We start from the raw sequence: 27282 nt of genomic DNA, 5'->3' as shown, positions 1-27282 counted from the left end.
CTCTTTTGTGAGGGAATAATTACACACAATAACCCTTCAATAAAAATAAAATTGAATAGTAAAAAAGACAAAATGAAAGAGGAATGTAGGTGTAAGAGAGAGACTGTAGGTTCTTGTATATAGTCATCCAAATTATCAGAAGTGCAAATGCTGCAAGTTACTCCAATTGCCATTTCTGATTTGCTTCATACACCAAAGGGAGACTGCTGCTTAAGTGTCCTTTTGTTGCTAGAAATTTTTCATTAGTTTTAGCATATATAAAAAAGCAACTAGTCTACATTTTCATACAAATAAGCTTCTGCAACAAAGGAGTGTGCTCATCTTTAATACAGCCAGACATAAATAAAAACACTCTTTGTCTGAAGAACTTCTAGTGTTATTCCCAGAACTGGTTCTATAAAAACCAGGACTAGTTAAAGCTCATGCTCGATTTATTTATTTTTTAAACAGGAATTGCATTAGCTGCTTCTCCTGTGGGCTCATTTCACTACAGAACATTCTGCAAAATTAATTCAGTGGAAAACTCCTTCTGGCCTAGAAGAAGACAGGACCCCAAGAAAGGTCTAATTTTTGGCCTATAAAGAAGCAAAGTGCTTTCCTGTGATTTTTAACAAAACAACACAATGAGATTAATAAAACACTGTTGCTTCAGCCTAGTTTGTAAGCAGCAACTTTAGCTTATTATTTCACTTCCGTCAGTATTTGATAGTCTCAGATTTAATATTACATGACATCTTTAGTATATATCAATAGGCCAGTAAAGAATCAGCTGTAACATTGGGAATCTTTTGAACTTAAACATGACTTCCAAATCCAAACTTAAGTCTAATCCATAATTATGGAGACATTTTAAAAAAAGTCAAAATCTCTTTACAAAATCCTTGCAAAGGCTGTGCTAAAAATTATACCTTCATGTAAAGAAATTTAGAAAGGATGTGCAATTTTGATGAGGTACTGGGGCAGCATATAAAACATTTAAAAAAAGCTACCAAACCAAATAAAAATAAATCACTAGATTTTCTAAAGATAGAATGGGAGATTGATGCTCTACAATTTATCATGGAAGCTACCAGGTACTGTACACTGAGTGGTATGCTAAGAAATTATTCAGCTGGTAAATGTGCAATGAATTTGTTACATCTGTTCAGAGGGGTCCAAACCCACCTCCATTACCAACATAAAAAGCTGTGAATTTTCAGATTCTAGTAACACCATTAAACTTGTAAGCTGCACCTCAGAAACTGCACCTGGGGTTCTCATATCCTCCCACTCTGATATTAAAAATATTCTGCACATCAGCTGTTATTATTCATATAAAAATGACACAAAGAGAAGCTTTCTCCACAGGCTTATGCTGACACCAACGCCCTTAGTCATTTAAACTGTAGAGTGAGGATTTTTGTCCAGGTAACTATAATCATTGAAAAAACAGAACTCCGGTGGCTGAGACCAGTTAAGCTGTGTGCACTCTAGCTAAAGCTTTTTAGAAGTGCATTTAGAAAGAATTATTCCCAATAATATCTTCAATGGAGTTAGAGAAAGCTGGCTTTGAACCCATATTAAACTTGTGACAGTCTGTAGCAGTGTTTAGAACTGACTTTGGTTAGCCTGTTTCCACAGTCAGTCCCGTTCCTGGAGGCTATAACTTGTCAGTAAAGCTCCACTCTTAAATTAAGCATAGAGGATGATTCTTAGGGCTGAAAGCAAATTAAAAGATGAAATGCTCTGGGATCACTCTTCAACTTTCTGCTCCAGCTTGCTGGTTTTGGTGTAGAATTGGTATATATCAATTAGCCACTGTCAGTTTAGTGAAATTGAAGTTATTACAAATATTGAAAATATTCTGAACAGATTTCTATATAATTTAAAATACCAGAAACTGAAGCAAAAGCAAACAAGCAGTCTGCCCAGACAAGTCAAACCGACTTTATCTACCTCTCCAGCAGTGACAAAACCTGTAGCTAATGGGAACACAGCACACGTGACTTAGCTTGTCTTGGCTGACACCGTCCTTCTCCATGGCCCACCCTGACACTGTCAGAAACCATCACATATGCCACTTCATCTGATTGACTTCACAGACACTAACTGAAGTACACTTAAATTAGGACAAAGGTTACGCCATGTTCCTTCCTTTCAGTGAAGAGAAAGGCAACTTCAAAGAACAACTTGAAGGACCTGCTGTCTTTCCCTTAATTATTGACTATGAAATTAGCCTTAGGCAACTACTCTCCAGGTTAAGCCTCTAAAGTCAGGAATGATGAACCAGGGCCATAGAAAAGATAAAGCTATTTTGCTATTGTTGCTATTGCACGTTTGCAAGATGGGTGCAAAAAAATGACTGTAAAACATTTCCAGAGGAGTTAGCATGAGTTGACAGGATATACTAAATACCATTCTTCAGATCTCTTCCACCTCTTAGATTAACTCATTCATGTAATTTTTACTGCTGAGCTGTTTTGAGAGCATGCTTATTAAAATTGCACATGTCAGAAAGCCAGGAAAGTATATTGAAGGACAGGACTAGTATTGAATCTTGACCAACCAAAAAAATGGGTTGAGGAATTTACAATACACTCATGTGAAGGCAAGTGCAAGTTATCACTCTCAGGAAGAATGAACACACTGAGGGGATGATGAAAAGTTCTGCAGAAAATATCCAGGGTGCAGGGGATGTCAAAGCAAAGAGGAGATAAGAACGTTGTATTGCCCAACAATTCAAAGAAGCTCAATGCAGACCCAGGGCAAGGTAGAGGGAAGGGACACACCAAACAGAGAGAGAAGTATATTTCAACTCAGCTGCCAGATGTCTGAAATTCCTATGGAAATATATAGTATTCACTCAGACAACAACTGTGTAGAAAAGAAAGGACTATGGTCCTTTGGACTATGTGCCAAAGAAATGCCAAAGACAATGTCTAAAAATTCAGCTACTGGGGATGTAACAAGAGACTTGTCTACAGAATAACCCTGATTTTTAGACCACATAACTTCTTCAGGTAAGAAGAAAAGCTAAAGCATCTTGTGCTTGTTTTGATCATGTACCTGTACAAATATATATTTCCTCTGTTCTCAGTATGTTTTCAAAGTACAAGCACATTATGCCTTTGAGGATCCTTATTTCCCATTTTGTAAAGACAACATTGGGAAAGCATCCTCTTCTGTTCAGACTGTTCAGTTCTGCTTGTGTTAGCTGGGTGTGCCCCAGAGAGCCACTCTGTGTCATGCAGGTAACCCTGCAGAATGTCTTGATGGAGTACCTGTGTGATTTAATCTTCTTTTTACAGTAACCAGGAAACTAAACTAACTATGATTTTGTGATCTTCCATCTCTCCAGTTTCATAAGTGCTGTTCTTTGTGACAAATGCTTCTTCCTTGCTAGACAGCATCCTGAAAATAATAATGATGTGTAAAAGACATTAACTACAAATGTGAAAAGAAACACCGAAACATTATTAATGCTCCCTAAATTTGAATGTTCTAATTAATAGCTGTATCTGCCATGATAAAGAACTCACAAGACAAAGGGCTTACATGGCTGAACTATAACACCTCATGATATCCTATGATGTATTTAAGACATGCACCACCATGGTACCCAAAGAACTCCATGGTTGAAATTTAATTCAAACAAAATGCCCTGAATAAACTCTTTGGTGCTGTTATACCTATATGAAAAAGAGGTATATGACATACATATCAATAAAACCCTCTTTCCTTTTCTACAAGCTCTTAGTGTGTGGCAAATGAAGACAACAGAATTGGCAGGATGTAAGTCACAGAATATGTGTTCTTTTTGCAACAAACACATTTAGGCTGAAAATATGTGACTTACTCCATAATTTTAAGGCTTTGTCATCCTGAGATAAGATTGGGGGTTGGAACTTGATGATATTTAGGGTCCCTTCCAACCCAAACTATTCTATGATTCTCTATGGGTCTTCATTGTAAATTCACTCAAGAAATCAACATCAGGCTAATATTAATAAAGTCTGTATATATTAAAAAATAGCAATTTTTGTTCTGAGAACATTACATTTATGGAAACAGTCACTGCCTGGAAAATCTATGCTTACTTCATAATAATGTATTTCAGTTTCCTTAAAGGTGTTTATGAAACATGAATTAAAGATCAAAGGTGATCCGAGGGACAACACTGGTTATTTAAGGCTATACTGTCTCAGACTGAAAATTAAAGTGTTCCTAAAGAACAAATTTCAAATAATCAGATGGAAAGTATGCAGAGCTGATAGGAACTATAAACCACACTATTAATAATCTTCACTTAAAGTTTGACTATATATGATTGAAATACACACTGCTTATATTGTGAAAGTAAGAATAAACTTTTTTTCCCCTAAAAAACATGACATATTTTTGATGAATTGAATTTCAGATTGACTAGAATAAAAATTCATCCTACTCAAATACAGAAAACAAATTCATTATTAGTAGAAAAGAACAAAAAGTAATTTTGAAAAATTACTGGGAGAGGGAAAACGTGACACCAGTGAAGCTGGTGGAGTTCTATCAGTAACTCAAAAGCGCTGCTGATTTAATGTAAGCAGGCCAAATATGAATAAACTGTCAAAGAATGCAGAGCAAACCTGACATGTCTTAATTACTGGGGAAAAAAAAGCTGAGTGTGTTATTTTACTTTGAACTACCATGTGCTTATTGTATCTTGAATTACTGCATGCATGCATTATAAAATCATACTGAGAATGCTTGTGAGATTCTTATCTTTAAAAAAAGGGGGAAAACAGCTGAAAAAAGCTCTTAAGACACAGCAGTTGATCCAGGGTCCTCCTCACGAGTCCATATCTTCTTTTGGCTATCAATGAGGCAAGGTGGGACTACAGTTCTGCAAAAGAAGAAGGTGCATTTGTTAACTTCACAGCTCAAGGTGAAATGGCCATCAGTCCACATCTATGAAACTACTTGCTTCTAGAACTAGTTCAAACAGATGAAAATCCTCCATACAAACCACCTATTTTTCCCAAATGGGTTCCTCCAAAGCTGTGTCACTGCCTATAAATAACCACTATCATGTGAAATCTAAACCTTTCTGCCAGTAAGCAAACACTGAGAAGAACAATGTATTATGCAAAATTAAATCATATGAATCATTTTGCAAAATCTGATTTTTAAGTGGGTACAGGCATTTCATATGTTATTCAAAGAACAGAAACGTTCCCTTACCTATCATGCTATATTTAAGGTTTTTTTTTTTTTTTTAATGGAGAAATAAAAGAGATGGAAGAAGGAAAAAAAAAAACCCAACAAACCAAACAGTTGCAGACAGACATAGGGAGGCTTAGTCCTAAGGAAAAAAAAAAACCCCAAAAAACAAAGTTTCTTTCTAGCTGTCCCAGCTAATGTGATGTACATACCTACTGACTAGTAAATCACATCACAAATTATTCCTTTTCTCCCTTAAAGTGCAATTCCTGGAATTGTGTGGTTTGCAGGAACTTTATTTTTTATGTTAACAAAAATTACATGGTTTTACCTCTTTGTCTTGCACAAAATCCCACCTCTCCTCACTCTAAAAACGAACCACAAGGGTTCAAATGCAAATACAAACTCCCCAGTGTATTTCATTTGATGGATGATGCATTTTGGAACAAAACTATCTTTCCATATTTTATTTTAAGGAAGCTCCCCAGGTTAGGTGTTCAAGGCCAGGCTGTACTGACTGCCCAGCCTCCCGCAGGAGCAGCCAGAGAAACCAGATCTGGCCCTGGTGACACCACAGCCCCTTCAGTGCTGCTCCCCCAGCGTCAGGGCACAGCCTGTGAGGACGGGGAATGAGGAACTGAGGGCACATGGACACACAATATCCTGAGCTGGAAGCATCATAGTCCTGTTCCTTCACAGCAGGACCATCCCCAAGAGTCACCACACGGCTGAGAGCATTGCCAAAACACTTCTTGAACTGTCAGGCTGCTGCTGTGATCACTTGCCTGGGAGCCTGTTCCAGTGCCCAAGCATTACTTGGGTCAAGAATCTTTTCCCAATATCTGACCTAAGCTTCTCCTGACACAACCTCATCCCTTGGAGATGACATGACACGGGGGTACTGAGACAAACCTCCACTTACCACCTTTCTGGCCCAGGGGTTCCAGGACCCCTTGGGTCTCACCCAAGCACTGCCGCATCTTGGATTCTGCATCCAGTTTTGGGCTCGTCAATCCAAGAACGATATTTGGGTACTGGAGCAAGTCCAGAGAGGGGGGAATGGAATGGCTGAAGAGTCTGGAGCAGAAATCTTAGAAGGAGCAGCTGACAGACCTGGGGATGCTTAGTCCCCCGGGAGAGAAGGAGGCTCGGAGGTGACATTATAGCCCTCAACAGCTCCCTCCAATGAAGTTGTAGCCGGGTGAGCGTCGGTCTCTCCTCCCGGACAACCAGCGACAGGCTGAGAGGACATAGTGCTAAGCTGCATCATAGGTGGTTCAGGTTGGACATTAGGAAAAAATTCTTCACAGAAAGGGCGACTCGATACTGGAATGGGCTGACCAGGGAAGCGGTGAAGTCACCGTCCTTGGAAGTGTTTAAGGAAAGACTGGACGTGGCACTTCGTGCCGTGGTCTAGCTGACATGGTGGTGTTCGCTCACAGGCTGGACTGGATGACCTCCCGGCTGAGGACTGGATGACCTCCCGGCCCTTTCTCAGCCCAGTCTATTCCGTGATTCTGTGACTGAAAGCAGCGCACGGAGAGAAGGAGGGCGGTGCCGCCCCCCGCCCCTGCGAAGGCGCGAGGGGGAGGGGGCAGAGCGCATGCGCGCGGCGCGCGGGGCCCGCCGAGCCGCCCCTGCCTGGTGCGCGCGGACGGGGCGAGTGTGGGCAGCGGTGACGTTATGACGCCGCTCTGCGCGTGTCGCCAGCCGCGCGACCCACGCACGGTCCGCCGGGCTCGTGCCTGCTCCTCCAGCCGGGCCGCCGCGCGCGGGCGGGGCGGAGGCGCCATCCCTCCTCCTCCTCCTCCTTCTCTCCGTTCTCCTCCTCCTCCTCCTCCTCCCCCTCCTCCCCGGGTCCCCTCTCTGACGGCCCGGCCCCTTCCCCTCGGCAGAGCGGCGCCTCCTCCTCCCGCTCCCGGCTGTGCCGGACAATAGGGGCGAGCGCGGCGCGTGTCTCCCCCAGCGCGGCCCCCGGCCCTCCATGCGCGGCGCCGGGCAGCGGGGCTGACAGCGGCTCCCGCCGGCGGCAGCGCGCCTAAGGGAGGGAGCGGCGGCGGCCGCGGGCTGCGGGCCGGGACTCGCCGCCCCGGGCGCTGACAGAGCCGTCCCGCTCCGCCGCCTCCCCCTCGCTCCCGCCGGCGGCTCCCGCCGGGCTTTGGCGGCGGCGAAGCACAAAGGCGCGGGGCCCGGCGCGGCCCGGCCCGGCCCCCCGGGGGGCGCGGGGGCGGCGAGGAGGCGCCGGGCCCCCGCGGGGCTTTGCCGCCGGTCCTTCCCCGCTGCGGTGAGCCCTGCGCGGGCAGGTGCGGCGGGCGAGGCCGCTGCCCCGCGGCGGGCCGGCGCACGGAGGCTTCGTCAATGGAAGTATGTTACCAGCTGCCCGTGCTGCCGCTGGACAGGCCGGTGCCGCAGCACGTCCTCAGCCGCAGAGGGGCCATCAGCTTCAGCTCCAGCTCCGCGCTCTTCGGCTGCCCCAACCCCCGGCAGCTCTCGCAGGTAGGCACTGCCGCTGGGCCCGCCGCCCTTGTCCGCCTGCCCCCGAGTACCGGCGGCCGTGGCGAAAAAATGCAGCATTTAATATTTTTATGGCTAATTATTGCCGAGGTTAGCTATTTAGCATCGCTTGCGAATTGAGCGGTGAACTCCGTGGGGTTTATTTCCCCAGACAGTGGGTTATTTGTTTCTCTTGTGTTTTAAGCTAGGACTGTTTTTTAGCTCTTTTATTAGCTTGGGCTTTCTTTGAAGGGTCCAGATTTCCTATGGGGTTGCCAAAAGCTGCAGCGACTTTACTGAAATGGTGAACATGCACTGCAGTGTTTTATTTGGGATGCTCTGATTTTTCTCCCTCCAACTATTGAGGCTTGGCAATTTGTCTAGAAGGAGACAAAGATCCTTGGCTTTTTCGTTTCCACGGTATTGTTCCCAGCCCATATTACATCAGTCACAATGTGAACTGTACTGTATTTTGTTTCATCTGATCGTGTTGGAAATACTGTGAAAAAGGTCATTATAACTATCAGGACAAAAGGCAGGTTTTTCTTGTGAACACTGCCCTAAATTTCTGGATGTGCGTTAGTATGGTTTCCCAGCACCCAGTGATAAAATTATATTCTGGCGGAAGTCTCTGGAGAAAATCTGGAGTTATGGTGGAAAGCATATGTTTTCGTGGGGAGCAGCCCGTTTTGGCTTCGAGGGATTTCCTATGTCAAGATTGAAAGGTCTATTTAGGGTCTGTGAAGTATGTTGTCCTTACAAAAGATGTTGTCTTTGCATGTGTAATGGCAATTTTTTGTTCTGTACATTTTTAGTGTGTCTTATTAAGTTACTCTCCTTTTTTTTTTTTTTTTTTTTTAATGTCTTGCTGTGCCACACATATATCTTTGTAGAAAGTACAGAGCTGCCAGTTGCTTTTGGCTTTGTCCCCTTTTGGTAGCAGTGGAGCTCTATGTGTGTATGAGCATTAGGCACATGTATGTTTGGACAGGAAAAATCAACAAAATATTGTGTTAATGACCAGGAGCTTGAATGCATGTGGAAATAATTATTAGTAAGCAAATGAAGATGAACATATGTTGACCATTCTTCCTGCCCTGAGTGTAAATGTAATAATTGACAAAAACTTTGGTTTTATGGCAAATTAATTTTCCATGTAGCAACGAGGTTAGGGTCTTTTCCATTTGTACAGCTTGTTCTGAGCTGTACTTGGTGGTGGTGACTTTTCCATATGTATAAGTTGTCTTGAAAGTTCAATCTAGTGTGGCATACTTTGTTCTGTGTGGATAAGAGGAGGCTCCCTTGTTTGAAGCATTTGTGGTTTTCTGAAAAGGAATAGGCAAAATGGTCAAGTATTCCTTTCTGTATGATCTCCAGAACAGGTGATACATGAAGTGTATACAAGCTTACCAAATTAGATCTGGTATTGACATTTAAAGTGTTTCTTTCTCTTAACTTTCAAGCTTCTCAATGGGTTCCTTATTTTCTGACCAATATGTTGCAGATGTATTGGTGAGGTCCAAGAAGAGGTGCTTGAATAACTTGTAAAAAGGGAAACTATGTGTGCTTGGCCAAGTAGTATTTTGTTTGCATAAGCCAACAAGTGATTAATTTTATGCATTAATTAAAAGGAATTAGGATATTTAAGTGGGGAAGCCTTTGCTGTTACCAGACATCTGATTAGAGTACAGCTTTACCATTTTTTCCCCTTTCCCCGAAGTCTTCTGCAAACAATAGGATGTGAATGGTTCTACCAGACCTGCAGTCACAGGTTGGTATAAATGATGAACCAAGAAGCATCACCAGTGAGATTAGTGATTCTGTTTAACTCCTAACTTAACTTCACCTTACAAGACTCTTGTAAGATGTTCCAGTTTCATTCAGTCCAAAGAGAGCTGAACCCCTAGCAGTTTGTCATTTTCAGTCTTCTGCTCCAGCTAGCTTTGAGCAATAGGAGTAACACTGGAGATGTGTACCCAAGGAGCTGGTATGTACAGCCAGCATTTTACAGCTAATATGCATTTAGCAGATTTTCTTGAAAATTGAATTCCCACTTAGAGATTAAAAGTGACATGACTGAATCATAAAATGTTTTAGGCTTATCCTTCCAGCAAGAAGGTATTTTGCATAGGAAACATAAACGATAAATGCACACTGTGTTATACATACCATTTAATTGGACAATCCTAAGCAGGCAAATATTTATCTCTTAATTTATTCAGTAGAATTTCATTTTTGTTGAAGTTTTTCTACATGGGTTCAAAATGGGCTGTATGTTGCTTTTTTAAAGCTTAGATAAAGTGGTGCTGGAAATGACCTCAAGGATTCTGATCTACTCCTCTCAGCCCCAGGAAGGATAAATTGTATTTACAGCATTATTGACAGATGTTTGTCTAATCTGTTTGCTTAAGCTATATTTTAAGATATAGTCTTATGAGATGAAGTGAGTTGACATAACTCATTGTTGCTGAAGGTTAAAAGCCCTGTCATTGGGCACGTGTTATTACTGCTTCCTCTATGCCATCTCTGATGCTTGTCAGGTGTTTGTTCATTCAGGTCACTAAAACAGCAGAAAACTAACACAAGCAGGAAACTTGGTAGCTTCCTGCCATCACTTTGAATAAAACAGGCTTTTTGAAGTTTGTCAGAACTAATTTAGAGGAAAAGATGGTGCCATTAGGCTTTTGAAAGTCATAAAAGCTTTAAATAATAGAAATTGTGCAATCTCACTAGTCAACTGTTCTTAATAGTACTTAACTGTTCTTGTCATAAAAGAATTTGTAATACTGAAATTAAGTCTTCCTTGTGGTGATTGCACCTTTTACCATACCCAGTAAATGTAGAGAAAGGCTTATTCCTTTTTCCTTGTAGTTTTCTTTTATGTATGAGTTATTTCCCTATTGTCTTAATTTTCATTAATTTTGAAATTTTTACAACAAAAATAATAAAGGCAGCATCTAAAGGTTATTTGTGATATTTATTGTTCAAGTCCAATCAGGTGAAAAGCTGTTGTTGTAAGGGTATATACAAATGTTTCAGTTAATAATCATCTTTAAATAGGAAATAATTTAAAGTGCTACTGTTAAGGCTATTTGAATGTGTAAGTGTTGAAATTATCAGGACATTTCACATTGATGAGATTTGAATTTAGGTTCACTGTGAGATCAGGTGAATGTTAACTAGTGCCTTGGATCATACATTCAGGGTGTTCATTCCATATATTACAAAATTCTGTTTTTCAGATTAAAGCTGAGCTTTTTAACTTGGGTTGTTAATATCAGTAAAAAAGTTTCTAGAACTGTACTTACTTAGTATGAAAATTCTTAGTCTGCGTTTTTTTGAATAAGGTTTTATAATGAAAACCACAAGCATAGCTGCGAGCTACTTTTAGATTGTCCTGCATTGCACTCCTCCTCACCCCATGTTGAATTGACATAAACATATCACAAATTAGTAAGAAAACTTTGGCCTAACCTGCTATTTTTGACTGATTTCCATCTCTCTACTTGGGTAACTGGTTCTGCAGTCTCTTCAGTTCCTCCAAAAATGACATCAATGGTATCTAGTAGCAGTATCTGAATAAAAGGAAAGATCTAGCTTTAGCTTTCTATCTTTGAATTATTAAAATTGATGATGATAAAGAAAGATGTCTCCTAATGATGAAATTGTTTGTAGAGGGAATGGAGCAAATATGAAGATTCTGTTTGAATTTCAGAAATGTAGGCATTGTCTCCACCTGAAGTACCAAGTACTGCTGTGTGCCAGGCAGTACTCTGTCCTGCTACCTGGTATTTGATAGCTCAGTTCATGATCTTTCTTCATTGCATCTCCATTTCATGCATTAAGCAATGTAGTGTCAGACTTGGCAATTCTCATACCTGAAGAATAGATTGTTCTCAACCACACATATGGAATCTTAAATTTGACATGGGGGATGAAGGTGAGGGGGAAAGGTCACTATGAGCAACTGGAAATATACTGCATCAGTTGATTCTACAGTGAAAGGTGTATACTTCCTCTTCCCCAACATTAGCAAAGTGCTTAGGCCACCTTTTGCTGTGTGTTTCTTCTTGTCACTGTCACCTGATGTGATCCAAACATGTTTAGGTCTGCACGTATTGTGGTAAGTTAAAAGATGAAGTTGAGAGGTGTATTTATATGGTCTGGATGTAGACATTGTTCTTTAATCCTATGGTTGCACCTTTTGCTGAGAGAAGTGTTGGCATGACCTATTTTTCCCTTGCAGCTGCTCGTTTCTACTCCTGCGTCTTCCTCTTAGTTGTGTCAACTTCTTTTTTTTTTTTTTTTTTTTTTTTTTTTTTTGATCAGGTTATTTTTCAGCCTTGGCTGACTCATAGTACCGTTTCATAAATGACTGTGACTGTTAGTGAGGAGGAAGCAGCACACCGAAATGTTAGACCAGGAGTAACAAGCACTGGAGAAGCAGAAGGAATGCCTTCCAGTAGCCCTACTGCTGAATGCAAAACCTTGCCCTAAACCACTTTCTTATCCACCATTTTTCATAACTTTTCTTCTGTACCTTTCTAATCCTCTTCATCAGTGCTTCTCAATTGCTGGCTCTTTCATTAGATTTCTCATGCCATTTCCTGTATCTCTACTGCATAAATAATTAATGAGTTAAAATAATGAAATAATTTTCATGTTGTGATTCCTAGCCTCTGGAATTAATTCTGTGTTGCTGCTATGCTTGCCATTCCCTTCATCTTGTATTTATTGTGTCTGGTTGCTGAGATTGCATCTATTCATATGAGAGGGAGAGACTGACGCTGACTATGTACAGCTCAGACTAGTTCTGATTGAGGCTTTCATACACTACGGTAATTTTATGTGGCAGTTAATTTTTAAAATGTCCTGAGTTTTATGACCAAGTAACTTTTTCATATGTTCTTGTGTAAAGCAAACATTGGTACTTCATTCAGCAAAAAGGTCATAGCAGCTTATTTCATGGCCTATAATTGTCTATGTAAGATCCAAACAGAATAATAGTTTAAAGTCCCCATTAATTAAATTGTCTGAAATCATCAAAAGTTAATTCTTCTTTGTGCAGACTGTTTTGTGCTTTGTATGAACCTCAATTTTTAGATAATATTTTTAAAGAGAAATTGATTTGAAAAGAAAGGTTATAGCTATGAGCCCAAGTTGGGAAATGAATTTTAACCCTAAAACAATTTTACAAGAAGTCAGCATTAGTATATGAATACTCAGTATATGAACTAATTTTATAGTAATAGCATGCAAATACAGGTTGTTGGAATTCAGAGTGTTTTCTGTGGGATGTCTGTTTCAGCAGCTTTCCTGAAAAACCCTCTTTGCTAGGTAAGTCTGTTTTTATAGGTTGCTTGAGAAAAGCAATAGTGTCCAAACTTGGTTAATTCCAAGTCAATAAGCTCAGTTTTGAGTTAATTACATATCATAAAAATAATGTAAGTTTTCTAACATGTATGTTCTACAGTTTTGGCATATAGAAAACAATGCTGAGAACATCTGCATTGTGAATCTTTATTTCTTCAATTCTACTTTCTGAAAAGTCTACAGTGGAAAAAAATTCTGGTAATAGAATGGTGATTCGTTAGAACAGTTCTCTATCATGTCAATAACAATTGGCTTCTTGTTTTCTTATGTTTCCCTCATCACTCGATATCTGCAACTTCACTGGTTTTCTGCTAAAATTATAGATTTCTACATCTACTCAGTAATGTTCTTGCACTGAAGATCTCAGATTAATTGACTGCATTTTCAAGTCATGCCAGGTTATGGCTCACATATATGAAACACCTTTTGGTTTGGACTAAACCTGTTATATTCACTTTTGTTCACTGCACCTTCATGGGCATAATGAGTAATTTGACAGCTCAAATTAGTTTGGTGGTTTGCCTTTCTTTTTTTTTTTTTTTTTTTTTTTTTGTTTTTTTTTTTTTTGTTTCTCCCAGAAATGTGAAACCAGAGTAGCTTGGTTGTCCTTTACTGTGTAAATTTTTGTTAACATGTGTCAGTATTTTCCACATGTAATTTTATACAATTGTGTGTCTAAGATACAAATTCATTTATCTTACGATTGAAGGAATGTAATGTGTTCTGTTAGAATGTCTTTTCTTTGTAAATGAAGACATGAATATGGACATGCAAAAAATTTGAATCTTAATCTAGGTAATCATACTACATAAAGCATTTAATACAAATAATCTTTTGTGTGCATTCACCACTGAATGAAATGTTCAGTTCTTCTTGAGAAAAGTCCTATATAAGCAAACACAAATAGATGGTGTGGGCATATGCACAAGGGTGTATGTTCTCACAAGAAGCATGTGTCTGGGACCAGGAATTGAACAGACCTCTCAAGTTCTCCTTCAGTTATGCACAGAATCCTCACAGGAAACCTTGAAAGAGTTTGGGTTTCATCACATTTGAAGTTTTCTTCAGTTTGTTCTGATTATGTCATTAACAAGTAACTGCAGTGTAAATAAGCACCCTGTGTAATCCAACAAGGCAGCCTGCCAAAGAGAAAATATCTTATTATAAAAATGCAGTTCTGGGAAACTAGATTTAGGGGTTAGTTGGAGAGTTGTTTATTTGTATGTTTGCATTCTGGCTGTATTGTAGTGAATTTCTAGCCAAATATTTTGTTTTCTTTCTGGTTGAAAATAAATTTGTGGCTGTTATCTTGCCTTCCCTGCCCTCTTCCCTTCCATATCCTGAGAATTTTTTACTTCTGTTACAGCAGCCTGACTCCTGTTTTCCTCCCACTTCCCCCCTCTTTGTACACCTTTGATATGGCAATCTGATTTATTATCTTCCTGACCACACTCCCACAATAATTATAATTAGAGATTCCTGGAGTCTGCTTTTTATCACAAGTTAGAGGGTGAATTCTTTTCTCAGCTCATAGCTAAGTTGTGAAAGAGCCAAGATTTACAGCAGGCCTTCCTCCTCTGCGTGTGTGAGCATCAGAAAGAATATGCAGCAATGAGAATAATAAAGAAAGGTCTATTTTAGTAGACTATTTTACTATTTCTTCCTCTCCTTTCTGCCAGATGAGACATGTGGAAAGAAAGACACTATTTCCTTTACCAGTCATAGGGATTTTTTTCCTGTTTCTCCCCCCCATGGCAGACGTAGCTGGAGGCTACTCTGACTAATAAAACTGGTTATTTAATACATGTGAAATGCAGCCTGTTGCCCCCTTTAGGGCAAGGGGTCAATTCTATCCCAAAGTATAAAGAAAACCAAAGGAAAATATACAGAAACCTATTCCAAAGCTGTGAGGGAAAAAGTTACAGTGGGAACTCCAAGACATCAGTAGGTGGATCAGCCTTGGAACAGAAAGGATTTAGAAACTTTGTGTGAAGTTTCATTGTGTGATGGTTCTTAGTTGTCTTAAGAATGGAGGTACATATGGTGATGGGATGATAGCAAGCAAGTAATTTCCTGAGGGACTCAGTTATATCGAGGTCAGAAAAAGTTAACACTCTCACAAAAAATACTTGGAATAACAGTCTGGTGGTGGAGGAACCATAGCTGTCATGGCAGGAATGGCACTGACCTGTATTTCTTACTTTGTGTTTTTAGCTAATACACCCCATATATTGATGCTGCAGTTGATGGCATGCTGAGGAGGAGGTTTCATGTTTAGTCAGGCATGAACTTGCACTTCCATTTTCTTAAACTTTCCAGTAAAGTTCGGGTGCCACAGTAATCTCCTGAAATGTGTGTGTGGCAGGGGTGTGTGTGTGTTATCAGTAGTGCCTTGTCTTCTCTTTTGCAATGGTAAATTCCTGTAACTAGTTTTCAAAAAGCCTGGAACATTTAAATTTCCTTGATTGTTACCTGTAGAATTTTAGACCTCATCTGCAATAATTGAACTTCTGGTATTGGGCAAAGAAAAATCTGTAGTTTTTTATAGCTGCAAACACAGTGTGAAACTGCTAAATAATAAATGTATGTATAGACATAGAAATAGTAAATATATGGATAGTAAAGGTCAGGTTTTTTTGATGCTCTTGTTTATGATGAGATCTAGACTGTACATTTGTTATGGAGTTCTGCCATTGTTGTGTTTCTTCTGTTGCAAAGTCTGAGCTACATTTTTTTTAGCATGGTGGTAATAGGAATTTCTGCACTTTCCACTGAATGTATGTTTAATAAGATTTTCTTAGCTTGTTTTCTTTTGGACAAAATAAACTGATTACATTTTTGTTCAGATAAAACACTTAGTATTTAAAAAAAAAAGTGAAAAAGTGGTTAAGCTTTATTGCCTGAATTCAAAACAAAAAATAATCTTGAGTTTTTAACCTTGAGAAGCTCATGTGCCAAATATTAAAAAAAATTGTCCCCTCAGTGTTTTTTCCCCTTCTCTTTTCAAAAAGATTGTGCTCTGCATCTAGTCCTTCTGTTTATATCTTTGTCACTTCAGATTATTGCAGGAGTTTTGCAGCCTACCATAAATGAAGACTAGAAGCCAAACCTAGCAAATTGCAGGTATTAAATGCCTGAAGTTTTGTGTTGTGCTTTTACTTTGTGATCTGTATTGACTTTCAGGCTGTTTAAGGAGGAGAAAGGCTTCATATCCATAAGGGTGTTGAATGGTTGAAGCTGTGGTTACCTTGTGTTTTTTCTTTTCCTTGTGATACTATGATATTATTTTTGCCATGCCCTTCCATCTTCAGTTGAGGCCTGAAGGGATATTTTTTTTGTTTTAATAAAAGGCCTTTGGTAAAAATTCTCCACCTATCACCTTTTGATACAATAGACTGTAAGGAAAATAATCAGCTGTGCACTACAAGGCTAATCCATTTTCACAAGCTTTTTAGCGAAGATGATTTGAGAGGATTAGACAAGGAGCTATTATTTATGATTGACTGAATAAATAGGAAAGACAATTAAGAGTGATGAAGTTTAAGACATTTTTTCTCATTCTTAATATTGTTATATTTATATGAGAACATGGGAAAGAAGCTACATCCTGAAAAATATGACTGTGTTGGAAGCAATTTGTGAGTCAAGAGATCAGATTTTTCTCTTATGCTGAGTGTGGATGACAAAGAGTCTGGTTAAGGTGAGAGAAAAGTTGATAAGGCTAAAAGATACATCTTAAACTCATTTCTTCATGTAATAATATGTGTTACAGAAGGTTTTTGTTTCTGACACTCCTGAAATTAAGATTGTTAAAGTTAAGTACAATGACTTTTGTGTTTAATGTGTCATGAAAAACATGAGGGCAGTTTTTTTAATTCTGCCTTGACACGTTGTAATGCTGTGCTTGGTGTTTGGAGAGGCTTTGTGGTTGATGGTTATTGTTGACAGGAGCCATAGTTTTTATTAATAATATTATTTTAAATGGAAATTATTTTTCAGGTAAGAGTTTTATTTAATGTCTGCATTAATAGTTCCAAGATGCTTTTGGCGTTAAATGTAAGCAATATTGCTTGCACAGTAATTGCTTTTAGCTGCCTATCTTTGCTCCTGCTCTAGTGCTGACAGTTGCACTCCTCTGACCCTGTGGAAAGCTGGTTTGCTGAGCTGCAGCAGCAGAAAGCCCTCTTATTTTTGCAGCAGTAATTTTCTTCTCATTTTGTCTCCTTGGTTTTCTTGCAGGATTTGAAGAGTGTTGGTGCAAGGGAAGGAACTGGGATGCAAGCAGAGGCCACCCAGTGTGTGGCAACACTGACTCAAGTTGTTTCTGTTGCAGTTGGAGGAATGTCCTGAACAGCTGAACTCTGTGGAATTGTTTCACTCTCTCAGCAAACAGGAGTGGGCTAATTAATTCCGTGTTGTTATTCAAATTAAGTACTGCACTGTATTCATATATTTAGTATTTCTGAAAAAGCGCCTGGTGTCTTTTGTATGTTATTGTTCACACACCTTCAAAATCTGTAATTTCATCTTTATTTAGGTGAGTCTGTGGTTCTGTGTGTTTCAGATATTAGATAGACTTGACTTGATAGAAAGAACATTTTAAAAGGACTATTGATGACCTTTGAACAAATGATTAAGTACATTAAGTCAGAAGAATCTGTATTTTTTTTTACCTATAAAACATTTAATTTCATAATTTGGATTATTTGACTTCAAAATATGAAAAATTTTGGTTTTCTGTATGAGTAGTGATTTAGAAATAATTTATGAATGAAAGGTTATTTTCATGTGAAACTGAAAGTAACTCTCTGCATATTTTTAATGAAAAGTAGCCATGCTTGCTACCATTTATAAATGAAGTGTGTGAGACTATGGGGCTCAGTCCTGTCATTTGTCTTTGGAGAATTATTTGTCGTACTTGAAAGGCTTGCTAGTGTGTGTTTATATGTGGGAGTGACTGTGTGTATATATAAATGTATACACATGAAAATAAATATATAGATATATATATATATAAATGTGGTAACTGAAGAAGGCTATGGTGGGTGCTGAATAGATTCAGAAAAGTGAAAAAATATATTCATTGTACCCTTTGCTACCATTGTTGTCCTGTGTCCATCCAGTCACAAGCCGAAATAATATCCTAAAGATAACAATTTTGGGAATATTTGTTGCATTCACTTGATCTTTCTAAGTAAGAGATTTTTACGTATTAGTTTGCTAGCCTTTATCATAGTGAGGTTTTAGAAGCTTTTGGTCAGAATGACACATTAGTTTTACAGTTGGGAGTGCTTCAAGATGATGTCAAGTAACTGTTGGGATTTTTCTCTGTAGTCTTTTTGGTTTTCCTGTTTCCAGGTTACATGTTGTTAGATATCGCCTTCAAACTCTGTAGAGCTTGCCCTGAAGCATGTCTTACGCCAAGGACAGCCATACCATAATAGCTATTTTTTGTGTTACTGAGTTGCCAAGTAAAACAAATCTGGATTGACTGTGTACATATGTGCACAGTTGTTCAGCCATCCATTTCTGCTGAATTTAGTGGAGCACACAGTATGCTGATTATGTTGATTGGCAGAATTATTTTGAATTGTGTCCTGAAGTGCTTTCAGTTGTGTGGAGGTATTTGTGTGTGGGTTCATTAGGGGCCTGTGGAGAACTCAACCCCTGGTCTAGGAGTAGTGCCTTGAGTGAGTGAGTTGGGATGTTGTATGCTGTCTGCCCAGAGTAGCACCAGGAGAGCATTCCTGGGATCTGTCAGCATGTAGGAGATAAAGTAGGCTGTTCTGGCTGATACATTTTCTGGATTGTGATAGAAGAGAAGAACCTGCAGTGGTAAACGTGTTGGCTTCCATTTCATGCATGCTGGCTTTTGAGAAGAGAATGGATCAGTAGCAGATGATGGTTCTGCAGATGAAGTGAAACTTGAGAACGGAAAAGGTGATGTGCGTGGCTGTCCTCTCTTAGTAGCTCTTCATCTTTGCTGTAGAAGATACCTCATGAAGGTCATGCCTGGAATCTTCTTTGTAGTACTTGTGAGAGCAAAGGCTGAGGACTGACAAAAGGCAGTATGAGAGACTGTGCCACCCGTGCCTTTTGGGGTTTATTCTCCTTGGCAGAAGGTGAAGATCAGATAACTGCATGAGATGTGTGATAGCAGAATTTACCCCTGTATGAGATTGCATGTTGTGAAAACAACATGGTTTTGTTGAATGCACACATTGATCCGTATTGGTTTCATCCATTGTATCTTCTCCCCTCTGCTGCCTGCTTTGTAGCATTGCCTTCTTTGTCTTCCTACATGGTGGCTTAAGCCCAGATACTGCCTCTCGAAAACCTTCTATGAAAGTTTTAGGTGGCTTTATGAGGCTTGGTGCTTCACTTCACTCTAAAAGTGTCAGTGGAAATGTTTGGTAAATAAAGAAGATGGATCTATTATGAAAGCATAGATTATTTGTTAGAGTGATATGTAAAAAGGTTTTAAGCAGGTTTTTAGGGCTTCCACTGTTCAATGCTTTGGGAAACAGGAGGAAGTGGCTCTTTTCTTGTCAGGAAGAGAAAGCTATGAGCTTTTAAGTCTTCCATGGACACCTAAGTGTGTGTGTATTGTCATGTAATGGTGGTATATGCCTTCATCCCTGCTTCTTGTGACCCAGTATTCTGTGCAGGGGGGTATGGGCTGTGCCACTAATTCTCTGCAGGGAATGAAAAAAAGGTTATGTGCAGAGTGTGGCAGCACCTACACAATGGAGGCCTCCAGTGAGGCGGTAGTTGCTGAGTTACAGTTTCCAACATTACTTCTCAATTGCTTCTTCAGTGCCTCTGTATTCATTTTCTCATCTGTGTTGAAACCATAGAGTAGCCTCCAGTTTTGGAGCAATGGGACAGATTTTACTCTGCTGTTCCAGTGGTCTTTTAAGCCTCTCTTCGGTCCTTAGAAGGATGTGAACTGCTTCACATGTGTCTGGTCCATGGTGTTTTCTCATAGGTGCTGTTACTAAGCCTCCAGTTTGGGCCTCCTGTGCTGCTGCCTTGTCTCAAATTCCCACAGATCCAGGATAGCTGCCTTCATGCAGCTGGGATAAAGGGGCTGTATTTGCGGTGTGCCTATCACATAATTCACTAGCAACTTCAGCAGTCCTGTTTCTGGATGGCTGTCTGACTTTGGTGCAGGTGTGAGAACTGTTCTCTAACTATAGTGTGACAAGATCTTTCAGAGTGTGGTTGTTAAAGTGCTTAGTAATTTGGGAGGAGGGGTAGTTTTTACTTAGGGTTGAAGTGACTTGAAAAAGCAAGGGCACAGGAAAAGAGCGAATCCTGGTTTTGGAAATGGACCTCATTCTACTGCAGCTTCAGATGGAGACTGTTTACAGGTTCCATTTTCTGTATTTTTTTCTGAAACCATACTCTTCCTTTGACTGCTGTCTCAACGTTGAATTCAACCAATAGAGTACAGTCCTGAAGTAGCTTAAAAAGGGAGACTGTTAAAATGTGATATTGTCCTTAGTCCACACATTAGTGATTGGAAAGGTTTTGGTAAAAGCACCAGGGCAATGATATCCAGAGGCAGTTTCTGATATGGGTTAATTGGACCCATAACAAACTGAAATAATTCAAAGTCAAATGTCATCCTTGACATGGGAAAACTTGGTTATATGCAAAAAGGGAATTAATATCATATCACATCATTGCAGTACCTTATCAATACCTTCTTTTTTATATTCGATCCCAGGTATCCTGCAGGTTTTCACTGTTTATCAGTCCGTGTCCTATATTTTCTGTCTTAGGAAAATGAAACATATTAGTGAAAATTCCTTGGTGCATTCAAGAATGTAATGTTTGGGTTAAACAAAGATGGGAGATTTGCAGTTTGCAAGGCAGATAAAATGGTTTTATAGTTAAAAAGATAATTAGTGAAGTGATTATGTTCTTTAGTTTTCTGGTGTGCAGATCTAAACCTTATGTATTTAAATACTTTTTTTTTTCAGTTTGCATTTCTGAACTAGCTAGTTACACTTGGCTGAAATGTGCATGAGTTGTCTGCATTTTAAATCTTTCTTAGTACTGTTCTGAAAAATAACACTAAAATAAAATTAGAAATCAAAATACTGCTAAACCTCTGCTCTATGGCTGAGAAATTGTACAAGGATTGTAGGTGAGGTAAGCAACTTAGTTTTCTCTGCACTAAAAGCAGTGACCTTTCGTGTACTGTATAATCCAGTTGAAAGGCACTACTGAAGTGTCTGCCTCCTTCAGCATCTCTTTTCTAGCCTCAGCTATGCAGACACATAGAAGTGCATCCTTTCACTTAGATGTTTTTGGAATCTCTCCTCTTTCCTAAATTCCCTTTCCTTGTCTCAGTGGCTCTCCTATAAGCTCTTCTGTGTACCATAGAAAATGGCAGTTCTGCTCCTAAACTTTAGAGGGGAAAAGGAGTCATGCTCAGGGAAGAAGGGTCTGGTTAATCTGTAATCCTTGATGCTGCTGTTTGAGGTGGAAAAGGGTTGAGAATGAAGGCAAATACTTTGGTGTCTGAACATATAAATGGGGGCCCAGAACCAGTAATACAGAATTACTGGTGCAGATACTGCAATAGGCATTAGTGCTGACCTCTTTGGTGTTGCTTTCACTTTTAACTGCATGTGTTTAGGCTTATTTGTGAAAAACTGCTCTGTTAGATAAGGACATGTCTTTGATGACAGCTTTTTTTATGCTGGCTCTCCAATATTTATTTAAGCCTCCAACAGCATTCATGGGTTATTCTGATTACTAGGAATGTTTATTGCTATGGAGGGCAACATGCTGTCTTCTGCTTTAGACTAGAAAGCATCTCTGGATTTTAAAAAAGTTTTCTTAGTATTCCATAGACATTAAAATACTGTTGGCATGATGAGCAACTGCATTTATCTTCCATGAATGTTCACCTACCTTCCGAGTACGTTTCAAGTATTTAAGAATCAACTTATTATTTAATTTAGTAGTAATCATTTTGAGGGAAGGACTGCCAAGCTGCTTGTTTTTAAGGTTCTCAAGCAGTGTTTGAATGAGACTAGCTAGTGGACAGATGTGTAAGGTCTGTTCTTGGTAATGCTGAGTCTTCGTCATGTGTGTGAAAACTCCAATAATTTGTCCTTCTTACTCACAAGATGAAGCAGATGAATTTAGTATCTCCTACTTTCTCGTCTAAGAATGCTGGTTTGTCTTTTTTTTAAGTTCACAACTTCAACTAGAATTCATCAACCAAACGTGGTATTTAGAAGTGTGAGCTGTACTTCTTCATATTAAAAACACAGAGGTAAAATATTTCAACAGCAGTGCGAAGGAGAAAAAAACCTGAATGTGTAAAACTAGTAGGAAGGACAGGCAAAAGGCATAGCTGAGTGTATAATTTTAAAGGAAAAAAAATATAGGCAGGGAAGAGGGTTTTCATGGTAGATGCTTCACATATTTCAGATAGGAGTTCCTGTGTAGTGGTGTTGAAGAACTGTGCATTCTTTGCTCTTGTCCTTTGATTCATTGTAAGGGTACAAAGGTGGCCCAAGTGTAGCCCTCTGGCTTCTGTTGGCAGTGGTAAAGGGACAGACAAGGTTATTTATTCATTTTCTCTGTCAGAGAGACACTTCAGCCAGAAATAAAGGCATTAAAACATGGTATATGTGAATAAGTTTTGGAATTTGAGAAGTTTTGGAATTTAGAATTTTCAGGTTTGCTAGTTTAAATTGTCCTAGAATCATGGATCAAATTATGGTGAAAAGGTGCTTTCTTGAGGATCATTAAAGAGTCTTAAGTATTCCAAGAGCAGCTCTTGAGGCTATGGGGCACAAATTAATTCTAATTAGCCCATGGTGGAATGTGTCATTGAGGTTTTTAAAACCTGTTCTATACGGTAGATATCCCAGCATGTTTTTCAAGATGTTTCGCCATGTTAAAATCCACACAACACCACCTGGAGGGTTCTTCTTTAAATTGCCAGTCTGCTTTGTGATGTGTATCTCCAAATCCAGCTGACAGCTCAAAGCATCTGAACATCTGCAGTGACCACATTACATAAATGTGCTGGCACCGCTGTCAGTTCCTCCCACGCATTCAAATGAAGCTGGTATGGGTGTACTGTATCTTTTTAATCAGCTTTGTCCGGCCATCTAGGTGATTTGTCTTTGGAAATGATGCCAGTTACTTAAGAACTTGTGGCACCTCATGTATAGGCAAGGAAAGTGCAGTTGTAAGAAATTGAGCAGGAAGAACGAAAGCTGAATAAGCTGGTGATTTAAGGTCTTTCCTGCAGATGAGACCTACATGATGTTTTCAGTATTATTCCTCTTTCTGAAAACTGTTTTCAGGGCATGCAGGTAAGTGAAAACAAACAAACCTTTTTTACTGAAGTGAACTTCTAGGCTGGTATTTTTTGGTGGTGTCTGCTATTTGTTGTTTGAAGAAGTGAAGTAACTGATTTTATGGGAAGTACTATCTCTGTTAGTGTTGTCTGGAATGTAAGTATGGCTGTGCAGTGAAAGTTTATAGGGCAGCTTTCCAGAAATTGTATCTGGACTGACAAACGTAACAGCTCTAGTTGTAACTTGAATATTTTTCTTACTGAGAGTTTCTAAGGTCATAAAAAGTAGTTAAATGCATTACTTAGAATTTAACCTTTGTACCTGTTATATGATAGGATGAATTCATGATATTTGCAGATGATAATGATTTAAATAATTTAATTTTAAAAATGCTTTGTGCATCATGGCAAATAAAAACTATTTTTATATCCTGTTGCTTTCATTCAAATACAGTAGGTGATACAATAATTGCAGCTATTGGAATTCACTTTTTTTAGTTCCTAGGCTTTTACTCATAGTAATAGAAGTCATAGTTTTTATCCAGGTCCTCATTTTTTAGCTTTCATTTCAAGCTTGCATGTTTTCAGTAACTTAATACTTCAAATAAAATTCTTAGTATTTCTGTAACATTTAACTTTTGTTATTGTTTTTCTGTTTGGGAAAAAGTGTAAGTCTAATGCCTTTAAATTACAAGTATTGATAGGTGTCATAAAATTAATGTGTGATTATTATGTATTCAAAGGTTTTGTGCTTTTTAAAATAGATTTTTATCTTAGCCATTCTATTATGACCACCATTATATTATTCTGATAGTTTTTGACATGGGTTGGTGCTTTTCCTGAAAGCAGTCCCTTGATAGATTTCTGAGAGACTTTAAGGATCTGTGCTTTTTGGAGTGGCCAGGGGATGGAAAGAGCCTCACTAGTTAATTCCTGACTACATTTTTTCTGTATTGTAATGAAGAACTTTTTGTGGGTATTAATGATGTCAGTTTCATCAGCACAGAGTCTTCTTTTGCCAGCAAAATGAAGAACCTAATGTAAAGTCATCACACACCTTCAGAATCTGGCAGCCTTGATGTCTTGGAGGCCTTCATTGTGTCATATGAGTTCAGCTGTGGGCTGTTGGTAGTTGGAGAAATCTAGACAGGAGTGTGAGGGGAATAAAATTGATGTTCTACTTGAGTAGATTAAATGGCAACTATATCAAGATATTCAAGATAGTTTAATCTTTAACAAAACTGATAAAGCTGTCTTTATATGTACTGAATTACCCTTTAATACCACCACATGTAATGGTCATAATACTTCACTGGTAATAATTACAGAATTTATTTGCCTTTTTAGAGGTATTACAGTTCTTGGCTATTTGCGAAGCTCAAGATACAAATCTATGTAATGCTTAATATTATGCATTTCTTAGCTTTTTTTTCCTCTTGATTTGGTGATTAATAATTTAGTGTTGAATACTTTTTGGTAGCTTCTGTCAGTTTTGACCATAGATACAAAAAGGTGTCCTAGAAAGCAGGATTATCTCCCTCCCAACTGTTTTTGTGTGTATACCCTCCCCGTAATTTTTTCAGAAATGTGTATTGACATCAAATATGCCAAGGTATTATTAGCAGAGTATATTGTATAGCAGGATTTCACTTTAAGGGACATCACTGGTATGAATGATGTTGATTTGATCTGATGGAGTTTGACACCACCTGCATTTTGGAAAGAAAAGGTCTTTTACCTACATTGAAATCATGCGCGTGCATATCAAGGAAATGAGTCACCTGGTATTCTCTATGGGAGAGAGGGGTTTGGAATCAGAGCAGCCTCCTGCTCACATGTAGCAGGCTTTGACATGCACAGATTTAGAACATACATGGAGGCAGTTCCCATACTCATAAGCTCAGAGTCTGTTGTAGACTTTGTAGTATCTAATTATTTCAGTGCCCAGAACTTGCTAATGTGTTCAGTGTGAAACCAAGTTACTCTCTGAAGGATTTTCATATATCTGGCACTTAAGATTGATAAATATAGGAAATTTGGATAGTTGCTTATAAAAAGCTTTGCCCAAACTGGTGTGCTGTTATATGTGCATGCCTAAATGGAAACTCAGAGGTGAAAAAAAGAGTCTGCTTGTTGAGGAAGGCAAGAATATGCCTGAATTCACTTGTGGTTCCTGTTTGTGTGAACTGTGGAGCCCAGGTTTCTTCTGGATTAAGCAGGTGGTGTTGATGCTTAGCTCTGACCTGCAGGTAGTCAATTGTCACGAGCTAAAAAAAAGTCTCTGAATGTTGTCTTCCCCTTAAAATACACATGCTGTTGACATTTATAGATTTAGGAATTCAGTACTTCTCCCACATACTGTGAGAAGGTGAATTCCTCTTCTGGCTTTGCAGAATGCTTGCTCCTCATATTTCAGAAGTTCTTGTGCCTCACTACAAGCCAGAGTTGGGCTTCCCCAGCTTTGACAATGATGCAAATCTGAATGTGGTTTGTTGAAAATTGTTTCTGTCTCAAAGATTTGTTCAGACTTTCATCACCTCCCATTTTTTTCTGTCTTAAGAGCAAACAAAAATAAGTAATGTTGATGTTAAGCTTTCTCTCCTATTTTGAGTGTTATCCACAGTGTAGCAAGGAGGCTTTCTGTTCAGTTGGTCATTTGGTTTCTTATGTTTCACTGTGGATGTTTTAAATAATAATCATACTGGCAGTTATGGCAATCACCACCCTTTCAGTTTTTAAGGGAGATTATCGAACTGTGGCACATGATATACACATAGTTGTTAGAAGAAAAAAAATAACAAAGTAATACATCAGGGGAGTTTGTCAGAATATATTTTATGTACAAAATGTCTAGGAAAAATTAAAGCAAAATAAATAAGTGCTGTGATACTTGTTTAGAGAACAAAAGCTAAATTCCTCTTTCGAGGAGTTTTGTGATATATTTTAATTAATAGAGAGGAAGGGTTTGGGTGTTGCTAAGCTACTTGCCTAATTTCACCTATAGAATTCCATTTTATATGGAGTGATTACCATGAAAATATTGTGAGAATTGCCAGTAATCTCATCTGCCAGTGGGAGGTAGTTTATTGTCCCTTCATGTGGTTTTGTGGGGGATGCTGTTGGGACTTTATAACTTAACATTCAAAGTTTTTATAACTTTGCATTCAAAGACATTTTTTAGATTCTAGTTGTCTTTTTTTTTCATACAAAAAAAGGGGAAAGTATTAACACAAAAAAGTACTGCTTGATGCAAACCAAAATTTATTCTGTACATTTCACAGATGTATGCTGCTTTTTAAACAGTATTTTTCTGTAATAAAATAATAGACCTGTCTCTGTAACCGTTGTAGAAGTTACAATTCTGATTTCAAAGCTGTGTTTTTTGTCTTACAACATTACTTGCAAAAAATATTTTTTTCCCCTCCAGTTCCTCATTTCAGGAGCCTTGCATTTGTATGAGCTTGTCCCACTCCTCCACAAGATGTCTGGATTCAGGAAGAGGTGGAATAATATATATTGCCTTAGGACAAGCCATACTTCAGTGAAAAGCTGAAAGGTGTAGAGCTGAAGGGCAACGAGCCTCCTGTACCACGTGGCCATGGTATGGGGGAGGCTGGATCCAGGAAAGGAGTGCACCTTATTAGTCATACTTCTGCCTCTCCAGTGTTGAGTGTTACATTGAAACCTGTTTTGCAAAATTCAGGAATGAAAAGAAGATACAACAATGTCCATGCACTGAGGTGCCAGTCAGTGCCAGCCCTGGCTGTTGTGCCCCCTGCTGCATTGCAATCTCTCATTTTAAGGTGGGCTGGAAGTACTTAGTCGAAGTAGTTTTCTACCACTAAAAACAAGCCATAATCTGAGGATGAGAGGCATCAGCTTTTCAGATAAACTGCCGTATA

General features: G+C 39.0%; 1 protein-coding gene and 1 long non-coding RNA gene across 4 annotated transcripts in view; one reads left to right on the top strand and one right to left on the bottom strand.

Moving 5' to 3' along the window:
- Positions 1 to 410: 410 nt before the first annotated feature.
- LOC117243953 lies at positions 411 to 6737 on the bottom strand. Its single transcript, XR_004496130.1, has 2 exons — positions 6104 to 6737; positions 411 to 4864 (listed from the first exon to the last, which is right to left on the bottom strand). It is a non-coding gene; the product is annotated as an uncharacterized LOC117243953 (long non-coding RNA).
- Positions 6738 to 7467: 730 nt separating this feature from the next.
- Positions 7468 to 27282, top strand: part of PDE7A (phosphodiesterase 7A) — a 75468-nt gene continuing 55653 nt past the window's right edge. Inside the window, exon 1 of one of the 3 annotated variants that reach the window (XM_015617895.3) lies at positions 7468 to 7677. In XM_015617895.3, the coding sequence (XP_015473381.1) occupies positions 7540 to 7677 (138 nt within the window). In that variant the 5' untranslated portion in view covers positions 7468 to 7539. The remainder of the gene's footprint in view (positions 7678 to 27282) is intronic. The other 2 variants (XM_015617896.3, XM_015617897.3) reach the window with 2 other exon arrangements.

This window comes from Parus major, chromosome 2, assembly GCF_001522545.3.
Source record: "Parus major isolate Abel chromosome 2, Parus_major1.1, whole genome shotgun sequence".
Classification (NCBI taxonomy): domain Eukaryota; kingdom Metazoa; phylum Chordata; class Aves; order Passeriformes; family Paridae; genus Parus; species Parus major.
The sequence above is the reverse complement of the archived record's forward strand: the minus strand, read 5'-3'. Positions and strand labels throughout refer to the sequence as shown.